This window comes from Biomphalaria glabrata, chromosome 1, assembly GCF_947242115.1.
Source record: "Biomphalaria glabrata chromosome 1, xgBioGlab47.1, whole genome shotgun sequence".
Lineage (NCBI taxonomy): Eukaryota > Metazoa > Mollusca > Gastropoda > Planorbidae > Biomphalaria > Biomphalaria glabrata.
This window is the reverse complement of record NC_074711.1, coordinates 64770772-64786088: the sequence shown is the minus strand read 5'-3', so window position 1 is coordinate 64786088 and position 15317 is coordinate 64770772. Positions and strand designations below refer to the sequence as shown.

General features: G+C 35.8%; 1 protein-coding gene across 2 annotated transcripts in view; it reads left to right on the top strand.

Moving 5' to 3' along the window:
- The window catches only part of LOC106077777 (dual oxidase 2-like), a 59464-nt gene that overhangs the window by 43010 nt on the left and 1137 nt on the right, over window positions 1-15317 (top strand). For both annotated transcript variants that reach the window (XM_056008204.1, XM_056008195.1), the window contains exons 20-34: window positions 3443-3659; window positions 4838-4931; window positions 5495-5670; window positions 7140-7227; window positions 7342-7535; window positions 9451-9595; window positions 11725-11810; window positions 11978-12071; window positions 12161-12210; window positions 12426-12528; window positions 12814-12992; window positions 13982-14211; window positions 14387-14545; window positions 14811-14966; window positions 15102-15230. In XM_056008204.1, coding sequence (XP_055864179.1) covers window positions 3443-3659; window positions 4838-4931; window positions 5495-5670; window positions 7140-7227; window positions 7342-7535; window positions 9451-9595; window positions 11725-11810; window positions 11978-12071; window positions 12161-12210; window positions 12426-12528; window positions 12814-12992; window positions 13982-14211; window positions 14387-14545; window positions 14811-14966; window positions 15102-15230 — 2100 coding nt within the window. The remainder of the gene's footprint in view (window positions 1-3442; window positions 3660-4837; window positions 4932-5494; window positions 5671-7139; window positions 7228-7341; window positions 7536-9450; window positions 9596-11724; window positions 11811-11977; window positions 12072-12160; window positions 12211-12425; window positions 12529-12813; window positions 12993-13981; window positions 14212-14386; window positions 14546-14810; window positions 14967-15101; window positions 15231-15317) is intronic.

Genomic DNA, 15317 nt, shown 5'->3' with positions numbered 1-15317 from the left:
GCCCATGTGTTTAGCCCTATCAGGCCCCTCAATGTTTTCCTCGTACTGGCCCCCATGAGGTTTACATCAGGGCTTCCACTGGGCCCCCTAACTGAGCCCAGACCCAGCCCTAAGGGCCCCCGTTTGGGCCAACGTTCATCCCCCAAATGGGGCCCATGTGTTTAGCCCTAGCAGGCCCCTCAATGTTTTCCCCGTACTGGCCCCATCAGGGCTTCATCTGGGCCCCCTAACTGAGCCCAGACTCAGCCCTAAGGGCCCCCGTTTGGGCCAACGTTCATCCCCCAAATGGGGCCCATGTGTTTAGCCCATTCTGGCCCCTCAATGTTTCCCCGTACTGGCCCCATGAGGTTTCCATCAGGGCTTCAACTGGGCCCCCTAACTGAGCCCAGACTCAGCCCTAAGGGCCCCCGTTTGGGCCAACGTTCATCCCCCAAATGGGGCCCATGTGTTTAGCCCTAGTAGGCCCCTCAATGTTTTCCCCGTACTGGCCCCATCAGGGCTTCATCTGGGCCCCCTAACTGAGCCCAGACTCAGCCCTAAGAGCCCCTGTTTGGGCCAACGTTCATCCCCCAAATGGGGCCCATGTGTTTAGCCCTTTCTGGCCCCTCAATGTTTCCCTGTACTGGCCCCATGAGGTTTCCATCAGGGCTTCAACTGGGCCCCCTAACTGAGCCCAGACCCAGCCCAAAGGGCCCCCGTTTGGGCCAACGTTCATCCCCCAAATGGGGCCCATGTGTTTAGCCCTAGCAGGCCCCTCAATGTTTTCCCCATACTGGCCCCATCAGGGCTTCATCTGGGCCCCCTAACTGAGCCCAGACTCACACCTAAGGGCCCCCGTTTGGGCCAACGTTCATCCCCCAAATGGGGCCCATGTGTTTAGCCCTAGCAGGCCCCTCAATGTTTCCCCGTACTGGCCCCATAAGGTTTCCATCAGGGCTTCAACTGGGCCCCCTAACTGAGCCCAGACTCAGCCCTATGGGCCCCCGTTTGGGCCAACGTTCATCCCCCAAATGGGGCCCATGTGTTTAGCCCTAGCAGGCCCCTCAATGTTTTCCCCATACTGGCCCCATCAGGGCTTCATCTGGGCCCCCTAACTGAGCCCCGACTCAGCCCTAAGGGCCCCCGTTTCGGCCAACGTTCATCCCCCAAATGGGGCCCATGTGTTTAGCCCTAGCAGGCCCCTCAATGTTTTCCCCGTACTGGCCCCATGAGGTTTCCATCAGGGCTTCAATTGGGCCCCCTAACTGAGCCCAGACCCAGCCCTAAGGGCCCCCGTTTGGGCCAACGTTCATCCCCCAAATTGGGCCCATGAGTTTAGCCCTCTCAGGCCCCTCAATTTTTCCCCGTACTGGCCCCATGAGGTTTCCATCAGGGCTTCATCTGGGCCCCCTAACTGAACCCAGACCCAGCCCTAAGGGCCCCCGTTTGGGCCAACGTTCATCCCCCAAATGGGGCCCATGAGTTTAGCCCTCTCAGGCCCCTCAATTTTTCCCCGTACTGGCCCCATGAGGTTTCCATCAGGGCTTCATCTGGGCCCCCTAACTGAACCCAGACTCAGCCCTAAGGGCACCCGTTTGGGCCAACGTTCATCCCCCAAATCGAACCCATCTGTTAAGCCCTTTCAGGCCCCTTAATGTTTTCCCCGTACTGGCCCCATGAGGTTTCCATCACGGCGTCATCTTGGCCTTCTGATTTCGCCCAGACTCGACCCCTAAGGGCCCCATTTGGGCTTTCATTAATTCTCCCCAAAGGGCCAAGTATCTATAGCCTTATTGGGGCCCACAAGTCCTTTCCCTTACTGGTCCCACACGGATTTCACAAGGGGATTTTCTGGGGCCACTGACTGAGCCCAGACTCAACCTTAAGGGCCGAGTTCTTCCCCCAATTGAGGCCCATGTGGTTAGTATGGGCAGGCCCAATGGGGGGTCCTTACCGGGCCCGAAAATTTTGCTATCAGGGATACAGTTATTGTATGCAGCGTTTACATCAGTTTTTATATTGTTCGTAAAAAAATTTCTGATAAATTTAAAGTATCAAAAAATATAGTTTTCATTAAATATGTAAATAAAATTATTAAATCAAAAGAATCGTCCTTATATATTGTATAACAATAAAACACTTGTTTTTATTTCATAGCTATATACATATATATTAAAACGAAATATTTTAATGTAACAAAAAAAAAACAAAAAAAAAAAAAAAACGAAGCAATAAAAAGTTTATATAAAAAAATAACAAAACATTCAATGAGTTTATTGTGTTTATAATGAAATGGGAGACTATCCGAACCAATTATATTGAGCTCTTTTTTTTTGTCTCCCCTTGAATTTCATTACGCAACGAGTTTCCTGGCCGACGGTCTCGTCCGAGATAAGAGCGAGGCGGGGAGGGCACTCCTTGCCAGTAGGACGAGAAGGGGGAAGGTGGTGGGACCTTAGCTGTATTACGCAAAATTCAGACCGCCAGCCGACGCCCAGCAGTGAAACAATGGGGCGAATCTCTCCATCCCCTGCTACTTACGGGCCCCATTCATCTAAGGGGGGTTTTGAATGGGCGCATGACGGGGTAGGAAAGGAAAAAACTGCCCCGCACGACTATCCGGTTCCCCGTGCGGGCCCCTAACTCAGCCCGGGCCTGAACAGGTAGCTTTGCTGGCTGGGCATGTTCTTGAAATAATGTAGTTAATATTGATTAGTGGTTAAAAATATTTCTTCCTATAATTATAAACACTTTGATATTTATATGCAAACTTAGTATTTAATTTTAGTGTTTAAGATCTAAATTACAGTTTAGAGTGGATATTTTGATTTACAACTATGCATCAATATTCCAAGATAGCAGCTGGCAGGGTAGGAAACCCGGCCAGGTCCATTGGTATGACAGGTCGACAGTCCACTGCGCATACCACACAATCAGTCAGATACTAGCAGTTGTTTGGTGCTGTTATGTTAGGCCATCCTAGGAAAGTTTTATTTTTTCTTAACTTTACAAATTTATGATTAGATTTATGTAAATTTGTATACTTACAACTGTTTGGAATTGGGCTTAGTCTTAGGATTTCATTGGAGTTGAGCCAGGCATAGAATAAACAGTCAGTTGTGCTTTCTCCAAAGAGAAACTTAGTTTGGCAAAATAGTGGTTTAGAGTTAAAAGCTGTCTACAGCTAAATCTTTTCTGCTTAATTAAAAAAAAAAGGACTGGGTTAAAACAGATTAAAAGTTGATCTGTTGACTTTAAGCTTGTCTCACATTTACAACATAAATGGTTAGTAAATAGATAAAGTTTACATAGAGTTGAAGTATTTTAATAAGGTTTATGCAATTCCAAACAGGATACAAATGTGTGGTTAGAAAATGTAACAATAGCTGCTATCCTTGTTCCTGTTATATTCAAAATTTAGTAAGAGTCATTTCTTTTCAAAAATGAACTATTTTATTCTTAGCTCTCTGGTGAAGACATGAAAACTGAGATTGGTTTGAACCAGGAACAAATAGATGAAGTTCTTTCTACTCGACTGACCAGGACAGAGTTTGCTGATGCATTGGGATTACAACCTCAGTCATTGTTTGTCAGAAATTTGTTTCTATTAGTTGACTCCTCTGGTGATGGCTTTGTGTCTTTTGATGAATGTAAAACTTACTTTGGAATACTTTCTTCTGGTCAGTTAAATATAATAGCCCATTGTTGTGTTGATTAATAGCGGTAGCCTACATATATTTTATTCTTTGTAAGACTTTTAAATACATTGCAGTTTTATAAAATGAATCTTATATCTCTGAAATACATTTTTTTCCATTCATTTTAGAATTATAAATGTAAAAAACATACCCAATTCAAACTATTATAAAAAAAAAAATCCTTTAAAACTCAAAGTACATTCTCAAGAAACAAACAAACACTACTAAAAAAAAAGCAAACCAGGAAAGTACATATACACTGACAAATCAGCTTTCAAGGCCATCTTAAATGCTGGTTATGGTGCCATCCTGGTCTTCTCTATATTAATAAACACTTGGAGATAATTACTCTTTGTGAAGACTTCACACAATAGTCCAAGCCAGCAATAATAATGACTTTACAATCAGTTAAAACAAGTTCATTGCACCAGCAGACATTATTGCCATTACAATGTTCTAGGCATGGACAACTAGCATTTTTCTTAACCTATTAATTAACCACGTTTATTTAAATATTTCATACTATAATCTTAATGACTGTTTAATATTACAATCACACTACATTGTAGTTATTATTATTATTATTATAGCTTTTGTATAGCGCTACTTTCATGCTTATAGCATGCTCAGAGCGCTTTTGGTCCAATCTCATTTGTGGACCAGTGGGGGGGGGGGAGGGAGGGGAGGAGGTATCTAGGAGTTGGTTTTCCGTGCTGCCTTTAGGCGCTCAGTAAACACAACTCTGCCCAAGTCGGGTGTCGGACCAAATATCAAAAGCAGGATTATCAATGGAGCAACTTGTAAGACCCATAAACTTCAACAACTTATAGATAATTAAATTAGCTATTATAAACAGTGGACTATAGAAAGCTTAAGCCAAATTATGTAGCCTACAGAAAAATGAATATGCTCTGCATTAGACATTCCAACTTCCTTACAAAGAGGAAACTATAATTTCGTAACTTAACAGAATTTATAATTTACTTTCCATCTTAATTACACCACTGTATGCACTCTTTTTTTTTTTAAACAACTAAAGAATGTTTTATTTTTCTAAGCAAACACCTCATTAAAAACAGGTTTGTTACTTTTTGCTTTTAGTTGTTAAAATGGAAAGTTAACACTCATGTATTATTTCTGTGAATACGTTTGACTTGTAGGAAAACCTGAAGATAAAGCGAAAATGTTCTTCAAAATGTTCGACACAGACAGAAATGGGAAACTGACCAAACAAAACTATAAGAAAATGATCATGTGAGTTACTAAAATTATGAAATCTCTTTTTACATATTGAAGAATCTTTCATTTTCTTGTCATTGTGTCCATGATGTTTTAGAATACATGATTGAATTTGCAAAGTTTTATTATAGAAGTATTGCTTTATTAAAATTTTGGTTTTGTTTGTGAAAACTACAAATGAGCTAACTAAACTTTTATAGGAGGAAAAAGAAAAGCAAGCCATTTCTGGGCATTTTGACTGTAATTAGATAGAATCTACTTTTACATGGTCATCAACAGGACATTACTATAAAAAAAAGTCTTTGAAAGTATGAATATATTTCAGTGGAATGTGTTAAATTGTCATATTGAAAATTGTTAGTGATATTATTTGGAAATATAAAAGGTTAGTTTGTGACCTTAAAGTCTAAATGATGGGGAGCTAATTTAGTTATTACAAAAGAAAAGCCTTTATAATTAGAAATCTGGGATAAAATCTTTAATGATTCGACTGTTTAAAAAAGAAGCCTTTTTTTTTTAAATATTGCTAAACATTTGAAACAATTAATTTCAATATAGTTTCATTTTAATTTGTGTAGGTCTCTTGTGGAGATGAATGAAGCTGAACAGAAAAGTGACTTGGATGCTATTGTAGATGCTGTATTCAAACAAGTTGGAAAAGATAAAGTGGGCTACATGACCTTTGAAGACTTTAAAAGTATAATCTTGTCAAATAATGATGCCATTTGGAAGTCTGCTGTTTTAAATCTTGATGGTAAGAAAATTGGGAAAGAAATATTTTTTTTTAATGAATGAAAGTAAACATTGGAAGTGGTTAACCATCCACCTGTTGAATGTTCACATTTCTGTTACCAGTATCAATAGGAATATTATTATTTTGCTAATTTTCATTTTTGGTCTAATTAAATGGAGTATTGGTCTAAATCAGGAAAAATACTCTTCTGAAAACAGGACAATTTTTATCTAAAAGCAAAAGAAAAATAGTTTTTTTATGTTCTTTTTTTTTTTGCTATAAAAGAAATGTCAGTGTGAGTTATGCATCTATTATAAGATTTGATTTTATTGCTAAAGGATTTTAGAGTCTTAACAAATAGTCTCATTTGAAGCATTCAAATGTATTTATTATTAATGATTTTATATAATTTTTAAAATTTAAAATAATAAATCATTATAGTATCATCTTTCTTATTTTAAAATTTTAACAGTATATTAAATAGTAGCTTAATTGCTAGCTTGATGATTTAAAGACAATTCTAATAAGTTACTGATAATAGAAAAATGCAAGTAAAGTTTCTTCTCAATTAAATAATATAATTAAATTGAAAGGTATAAAGCAGTATTTTCAAACTTTTTTGAACAAGAACCACTTATTGAGGACCAGTAAACTTAAGTACCGCTGTCAATGACTTGTTAATTCTTGTCCTTGTTCTTTTGAAGAAAAAGTCATTAGGATGTAAAAATGATATTAAACTAATTGTAGGTATAATACTTTTATTATTAAAGGATTGTTTGAAAATAGGAGGTGTATGTATGTTGAATGACTGAAAAGTGGAGTGATTATTTGACTTCAATTTCGTGCTCGAATTTTAACAGGCTAAGTGTGTCCATATACAAAGAATATTATCACTTGTATAGAGCTAATCACTCTTACTGCTGTGTTTAGTGCTTTTACTTCTTCAGGATCATGGATAAAGTGTACTTACTGAGGCTATTAGACTACAGTCCCAATGCTTTTGTCTTTACACTCATCATTGAAGAAAAGGTGTCCGCTTACAAATTTAGCACCAAATGGTAGCAGAGACGTAATTACCTTAGTTCCTGGCTTGCACCAGTCGGCTAATACTTGACAGTCACAATAGTTGTTTTTCTGAACACTGCCTGCTGCTTTTAAAACTCATCTTTCTTCCTGACAAAAAAATAACTATGACTGTAGTGCTGGTAAAATGCAGCTGAAGCAAGGATGGCTTCATAAACTGGTTTGAGGATAATTCACTGCAGATAACAAACATGGGCTGCCATTTAGTGAAGCTTTTATTTTAATTAGTCTAAATAAAAACCTGTTCGCAGATAGTTTTCACCATATTTGCAATTTGAATTTCATCAATTTTTTGTCAAAATTAGAATGGATAACATAGAGTTCCAGAATCATTAGACTTTTTAAGGTGAATTGAAAAATTGTGTTTTGAATGAAAAAAACATTGATTTATTTTCCTTTTACCTCAGTTGGTGGAGAGACAGCCAAGTTGGGACTAAATAAAAATAATAGATCAACTATAAAAGATAGAACCAAATCTTTTGTAGCTGGATACCAGTAAGTAGAAACTAACAAGTCTATTTTTGTTACTGATTACTCTTTTGTGGTTTAAGAGTGAAACAAAATCTTGAAAGACTTTAAAGAATATATTTCTCAATGTTAATGTTTCAGGAAGATACAAAGAACTACTAGCTTGTTAAATGCTATAGCATCACAACAGGTTAATTTTACATCCAAACCTCAGACAGTCTCAAAGACACAATTCCAGAGGTTTTGTCTCTATGTGGACAACCACAACAGACAGATCTTCTGGTTAACTCTCTACACTTTGGTCACACTGGGCATATTTATTGAAAGAGCTTACTGTGAGTCAATAACTAATGAAATTTCTTGTTTGTGAAGTTTACTATACTGTTTGTTCATTAGCCAAAAAAACATAAAGCAAAACCAATCAGTATTGCAGTAAGTCCAAACTATGTATGCCTTGAGTGTATATAGTTCGTCCATCATGGTTCGATGATGACCACTTTGTCATCCAGGGGGCTGAGGGCTTTGCACTGGGGTTTTATGCCTCCTCATGTGGCTGGTGAGACCTTTGTGAGCCCAGAATGGAGCTAGTGTCGTGGGCCTTGCTTTTCTTCTCTGGCGTTTTTCTTCTGCCAGTGTTGTTCTCTTTTCCTCAGCAACCTGTGCGCCAGTTTTTACAGCACGACACCATGATGCTCTGTCATGTGACTCTGTCTCCCAGGTGGCTGGGTCTATGCTGAAAGCCTTCAGAGAAGCTTTGAGGGTGTCCCTGAAGCGCTTTCTTTGACCACCTTGTGAGCTCTTTCCTTCACTTAGTTGGCCATACAAAAGTCGTTTAGGGGGATGCCGTGGTCTTCAATTCTGCAGACGAGTCCTGCCCATCCCAGCTGGGACTGCATCAGGATTGTATGGATGCTTTGCAGACCCGCTCTTTGAAGGACTTAAGTATCTGGTATTTTGTCTTGCCATTTGACATTCAGTATTTTTCTTATGCATGTCATGTGGAAGTGATGTGGGCAAATATTGAACTTTATAACTATATTTGAGTTCATAGGCAATGAGATTGTGCTCATCTGGGAAGTGTGGTCGAGAGGCCAAGTGCGCTTGAACTTGGCTTGGCTTGGCTACCTAGAAGGGGGCTCGAGGTTCGACACCCGACTCGGGCAGAGTTGTGTTTACTGAGCGCCTAAAGGCAGCACCTCAAAAACCAACTCCTAGATACCCCCTCCATCCCACTGGTCCACAAATGAGATTGGACCAAAAGCGCTCTGAGCATGCTATAAGCATGAAAGTAGCGCTATATAAAAGCTATAATAATAATAATAATCAGACAATGAAAGAGGAGCTTAAGACTGGTTTTTTGTTAATAATAGACTTCTCTCATTATTACTTTTTAGTGTTATGTTACTTCATATGAGCAAAGGCCTTATAGTGTATAGTCTGCCACTTATTTTATGTTCATCCACTGGCCTTCAAATCCTTAAAGTCTATTAACTAAACATTTTCTCATAACAATTACAAAACTTAAATAATTTTTCTGTTTCAAACTTGCCACTAATTTATGAAATACTTAATCCCAGAGTAGCCTGCATTGAAACTATTTATATTTTCTCTAAGTTAATTCAAAAGGTATTCAACAAGATGTTTTTCTATTGCCTTTGCTCATACATTATTTAAATATTTAATTAATAGTCCACAGTTGGCATCCCATCTCATGGGATAGAACTTTCCTATTAGGTGTATTGTTTGAATTCTTTATCTAACTCTTTGCTAATCTGCCAGGGATGGATGCATTTTAAAGATTTGTAAAGCTTAACTTCAATCTGTCTCCACACAATTGTCATTGTGGAGATTATGAGTAACTGGCATATTTACCTATTGTCCTTCAGTTTAATAATCATAAAAAGAGTAATGTTTCCCTTTCAGACCTTGCAATCTATAGAAATATATGATGTAAAAGTCATCTGTTTCTGTGGCCCATGGTTAATAAGGGTGTCATGTGGCCAGCGCAATGACCAACCGCCTTTACTTTTCCCCAACTAATGTCAGGTACCCATTTGAGCTGGGTGAACTCAGAGGCACCCAGAAGATCCCAAAATAAAAAATCCCAAATCTTTCACCAGGATTTTAACTCTGAAACCATGGTTAGGAATCCAAGTGCTTTACCACTCAGCCATCGAGTCTACTTTTTTAATAATCATAGTTGATAAAAAAATTTCAATGATGTATATCATTCACATTCTTCATCCTCAGATTATTCATTTGAGCGTGAGCATGCTGGGCTGAGACGTATGGCTGGTTATGGTGTGTCTGTGACTCGAGGAGCAGCAAGCGCCCAAATGGTTACTTATGCTAGCTTACTTGTGACAATGAGTCAAAACACTTTGACATTCTTAAGGTAACAATTTCATTTATAACTAATATCTACAATTATAGTGCAAATACCAGATTGGAGACCATTACCAATAACCTGATTATTTTATCAAAGTTGATTATAAACACTTTAATAAAAGAAACTTCTCATGATTTCTACAATGTTTTTTAAACAGTAAGTAATATAAAAATCCAGTTTTCATTTCATATTAATAAATATATGTCTAACTTCCAATAATAAATATTTAGAAATTTACAAAATATAGTTTCTTAGCTTGTGGATAAAATATGACGTAGAATAACTTTACCTAAATTTATTACATCAAAATTACTTTTTATAGAAGTAACTTCTAATATTGTGGAACACGATTTCATCTCTATTATAAATGTTTTTTTTCTTTAACTATAAAAGTAATATTGCATAGCTTTGTTCCTGATCTTCCAATTAACTTTAGATTTTTGTCTATATTTATTAAAATCCGATTAATAAAATGTATGACGTAATATAATTTTTTTTTTCGGACCATTGCCATCAACTTGGCTAAATCAATTTTAGTCCTTTTAAAATAATATTACTGTGTTTTTTTTTGTGGAATTTTTCATACAAACTAGTATATATATACATATATATATATTGAATAAAACAGGTACAGTGTAATTCACTATAACATATATATGGTTAATTTTGATAGTAGTGTGAGCAGGTCAGGCAGGCGCGAGTGGGAGAGAGAGGACCTATTCTCTGCTGCTCAACATTAAAATTTACCTAACAGTAGGCAGATGTTAGCGCTACTGGGTGGGCTCATCTGTGACACCTCAGTCTACGACCAAGGGGCTAGAGTCACCTAAGTAACCAGACATACTAAACTAAACGGAAACAAGATAACAAACTTTAGTTTAGTATAAATAAACAAAATGAAACTTTATTTACATGGAATCAAATAATAATAAAATATAATATATACACTAACCACTATAAACTACCCTCTAAATCTACACCACTACAAACACTACCAAACTAACCAAACCAACTATCTGACACAAACTGATCAAAACAACTATCTAACTAAATCACTAAAACTACTACACTAGACCTAGATCTACAATAAACACACTACAATAAACTAGTCTAGATCTACAATATCCTACTATTACACTCATAACACTAACACTAAAACAAGAATATCTTATCCTTAGGCTCAGTACCTTACTATTCACTAAGAACAGAACTGAGAAACAGGCTATAAATATAACTAAGTTTACTAAGGCGATAATAAAGAAACAAACTAACACTAGCTTAAGCTTCCCTAGAATTAGATCTAGAATAGATCTACAGAAACAATAACAAAACTACCAATAGCAGAAACAAAGTAACACTAGCTTCCCTAGAATTAGATCTAGAATAGATCTACAGAAACAATAACAAAACTATCAATTGCAGAAACAAAATAACACTAGTCTAGTGACTAGATTCTAGATCCTAGATTCCCTAGAATTAGAATAGATCTAGATCTAACAACAGCAGTTATAAACAGAAGCTATTAGCAATAATATTCAACAGCAGCAGCTAAAAGCAGCAGTTAAAAGCAGTTATAAGCAGCAGTAATAATAGCCTGCAAAACATAAATGCAAAACTATATTATAAAATATTCTATTAGGACTGATGGACACAGCATGTTGCCAACTATTATGACAAATAGTCCAAGTAGAAAATAAAATAACTACCTTACACATAGTATAGATCTAGTAAAAAATATAAAATATTTCTACACTTACAGGCCGTCCCAGGTACAGGAATAAAAATATAATTAGACGACAGACCACAACGATCTTCAGCTGTCACACAGACAGATATGGTACTGACCACTGGTCAAATGTACACTCAACTGTTTTAAAAACAGCGTGGGCATCACTTTTTATACACAAAAAGCGGAAGTACAAATAATAAGTTTGGCACTAGCCTATAAAAATAAAATATATAAAAATATAGCTCTGGGAGCGCAAGCTCACAGTAGTTTCAAAGAAATCTTGTGATAAATTATTGTGTTTTCACATATTTGCTATATTTATTTATTTTTTAGTAGCACTTTCTTTAGTATTATTACATTACTGCTTCATACTTTTCAATCACCAAAATTGTTTTATCTTATTTAGAGAGACTTTTTTACATCGATTCATTCCTTTTGATAATGCTCATGACATGCATCTATACATAGCTTTCTTGGCCATCATGTTCACAGGTATAGTAACCTTATAATCTAGGATCTTTCAATGTTACTTATGTATACTTTCTGTATAATTTTTTAAAGTTATATTTCCAACATATTCTTAAACCATATACAGTATTAATAAAAATATTGAATGTTACATTTCACTATATGAGAAAAAGTTGTTATCCTTTCTTCAGCCATTCATTGTATTGGACACTTGATCAACTTCTACCATATCTCCACACAGCCATCCTCAGATTTAAATTGTTACTTCACTGAATATTTCAGACCGTATGTTGTTTTGTTTTTTACCAGAATGCATTTGACAAATACATTTAGATTGACTTATGCTATTAAAAAATGTTTATAACATGTTTCAGCACTCATGTATTGGCCAGCTTTAAATACTGGACATACCATACCATAACAGGTAAACTTGAATTCCATTCTTCATTTTCCATAACTCACATTGTAAATGGCCTTAATATTATCAATGTATTCATGTTTTCTCTTATCCTTGATTGTTGTCTGTAACCTTTGTAGATTGATATCATTCACAGCAATTACAATATTAACATAAAAAAAATGCTACAAAAATTTCATTTCAATATTAAATTTAAAATTAAACTTCTTTTGTTTCCTCAGGCCTAACTGGGGTTGCTCTGGTACTAGTTCTTGTGGTGCTTTATGTTTTTGCTACACCATTTGCCAGAAGAAATGTTTTCAAGTATTTTAGAGCTACACACAAGTAAGTTTCATTTTCCTGTTTTCTTTGCATATTTTATATAAACATATTGCTGCTACTTGTGCCTTTTGTTCAATAAATTCCTTTTTAAAATTTCAATTGTAAAAGTCATACATTTCGAGATGAAATAAAATAATGTATCAGATTTTATTTAAATAGAGAAGTGTTTTTATTTATTTAAATAACCAATAAAAAGTTTTGTTCTTAAAACTAAAGAAAAAAATGTGTGTGCTTTGAGCATCTTAATACATTTTAGTTTTAGTTGAAGATTTATTTTATTTTTTTCAGCCTGTACATACTGGTATATATTCTGATATTTCTTCATGGCCATCAAAGACTTGTGCAAGTCCCACTTTGGCCAAATTTTTTTTTGGGTCCACTGATCCTTTTTGTAATAGACAAACTTGTGTCTGTCAGCAGAAATAAAGTTCTGCTTATAGTAAGTAGAGCAACACTACTGCCATCTGGTGAGTCTTTATTATGTGTTTATTATATGGTATTCTTTATTACTGACTAACTCACAAATATCACAAACTTATTCTGGGCCCTGCACAGATGGCTGCCTGGTCATGCGGTTTGTGCACTGGACTGTCGTTCAGATTTATTGATGGTCCTGGGCTCAAACCCTCCCATCCCCCGTCATCCTGCGGGAGGTTTGGACTAGGAAGTAATTATCTTCAACTCTGAAGGAACATCCGAAACATGTAAAACAAACAATAGCTAAGAAGATTCATGTTATCAGAATAAGATTCATGTTATCTGTTACAGGGAAGTATTACTACAGACATGCCACATCATAGGAAATTTCCTAACTGAACACCTTGAAAGCCATAGAATTAATTTTATTTCTGACAATTCTTGATTCTGGCTTTACCAGAGTATGACTTACAGCTAAAATAACAATAATATGCAGTTATTATGATCCTAGGGAGTTTTGTTAAACTATAGGGGGTTTTTCAAAACAATTCAATAATATTTTATAAATAACATAAACATGTTAAATGTTAAAAGAAACAGAAAAATTGAGCATTGCAATGTGGGATTTACAGAAACTATTTGAATGTTCAAGAGAATGCAAGAGTTTTTTGTGTAACTGATGACTTTTATCTTCAATATGATATTTTAAAAAATAAATTTTTAGTTTTAAGGAAAATTATTTGTTTCTTGATGACAGCATTTAATTATTCATTTTATTTTTTAATTTTTGTCCTAGATGTTTTCTTGTTTGAAAAGCTTAATGTAAATCTGACATTTAAATCTAATGTAAAAATTCTGAATTTGAAAGAAATAAAATTCCACTTTCATAACTTAAAGAAGGCAGATGATGTGAAGTTTATTTAATTCTGTAGCTAGTACAAAGGTGTATTGTGACCATGGATTGTCTTTAATAAGGCTGGCATCCATTTAGATGTTTTCACCTGCCTCATTTAATGAAATGTCGTACTAATTATTTTAGGTGTCATCAGTTTACATATCAAAAAGCCATTGAGTTTCAACTACCAGTCTGGACAGTGGGTCAGAGTAGCCTGTCCAGTGCTTGGAGAAGGGGAGTACCACCCATTTACCTTGACCTCAGCACCTCATGAAGGCTTTATTAGTCTACACATTCGAGCAGTTGGACCTTGGACCACAAACTTTCATCAGTTGTTTGACCCTAATGTCACTACAAAGTCAAATATTCCAAAAGTAAATGAACTCATGAAAAAAAAATTTTTTTTAAAGATATTCTTTTACACCATATCATTAGTACACGATGATTATTGTCTAGATATGATACTTTGAAATTTTTATTCAATCCTACTTTCTAAAACATATTTATTTGATCAATTTTACTTATTTAATCATTGGAAATTTTAAAAAGATTTATTTGGATGGTCCATTTGGTGAGAGTCATCAAGATTGGTATCGCTTCCCTGTGTCAGTCTTAGTTGGTGGAGGAATTGGAATTACACCGTTTGCTTCAATTCTGAAAGACATTGCCCATAGGTCAAGTGAAGTCAGTCAGATACCATGTCAGAAGGTGAAGACTAGTTATGTCTTGATAAAGTATATTAAGTATTTTAGAAATATTTTGATATTGCCAAAAGACTTTTCTAGTACCAGTTTAAAATGTTCCCTATTACAATTTACATAAGAATGATGTAACTTCTTTTGTAATATTTTTTGTTTAAACCTTATATTCAATATTAATAAAAACATGAAGAAAAAAATCTAAACCATTTTATTTATTTAGAGTGGGAGAGAGAAAAAGAGGCCTATGTATTTTTATGTTTTTTTTCTCTTAGGTTTATTTTATCTGGGTGACACGCACTCAGCAAAGTTTTGAATGGATGACTGAGATAATAAGACAAGTGGAGGCAGCAGACACTGCAGGATTTGTTGATGTACATATTTGTGTCACGCAGATGAAAGAAAAATTTGACCTGCGGACTACAATGTTGGTCAGTTGAATTGGTGTTTGTTCCCTACATAGTCTTTTGTCTTTCACAATGGATTACAATTTGGATCAATACTAAGCATAATGATTTTACTATGCCTAAACTGTTACATTTTATTAGTCTCTTTTTTTCCCTCAGTATATCTGTGAACGCCACTTCCAGAAAATTGCAGGCTTGAGCATGTTCACTGGTTTACGAGCAAAGACACATTTCGGTAGACCAAAGTTTCAAGATTTTTTTGAGGCCCTAAAAATTGTTCATGAAAATGTAAGTTGTTTTTTTTTTAATATATAATATATATACATGTTTTCTACATATTAAAAAAAAATGAGTTTCTTAATAGGATAGTTAGGT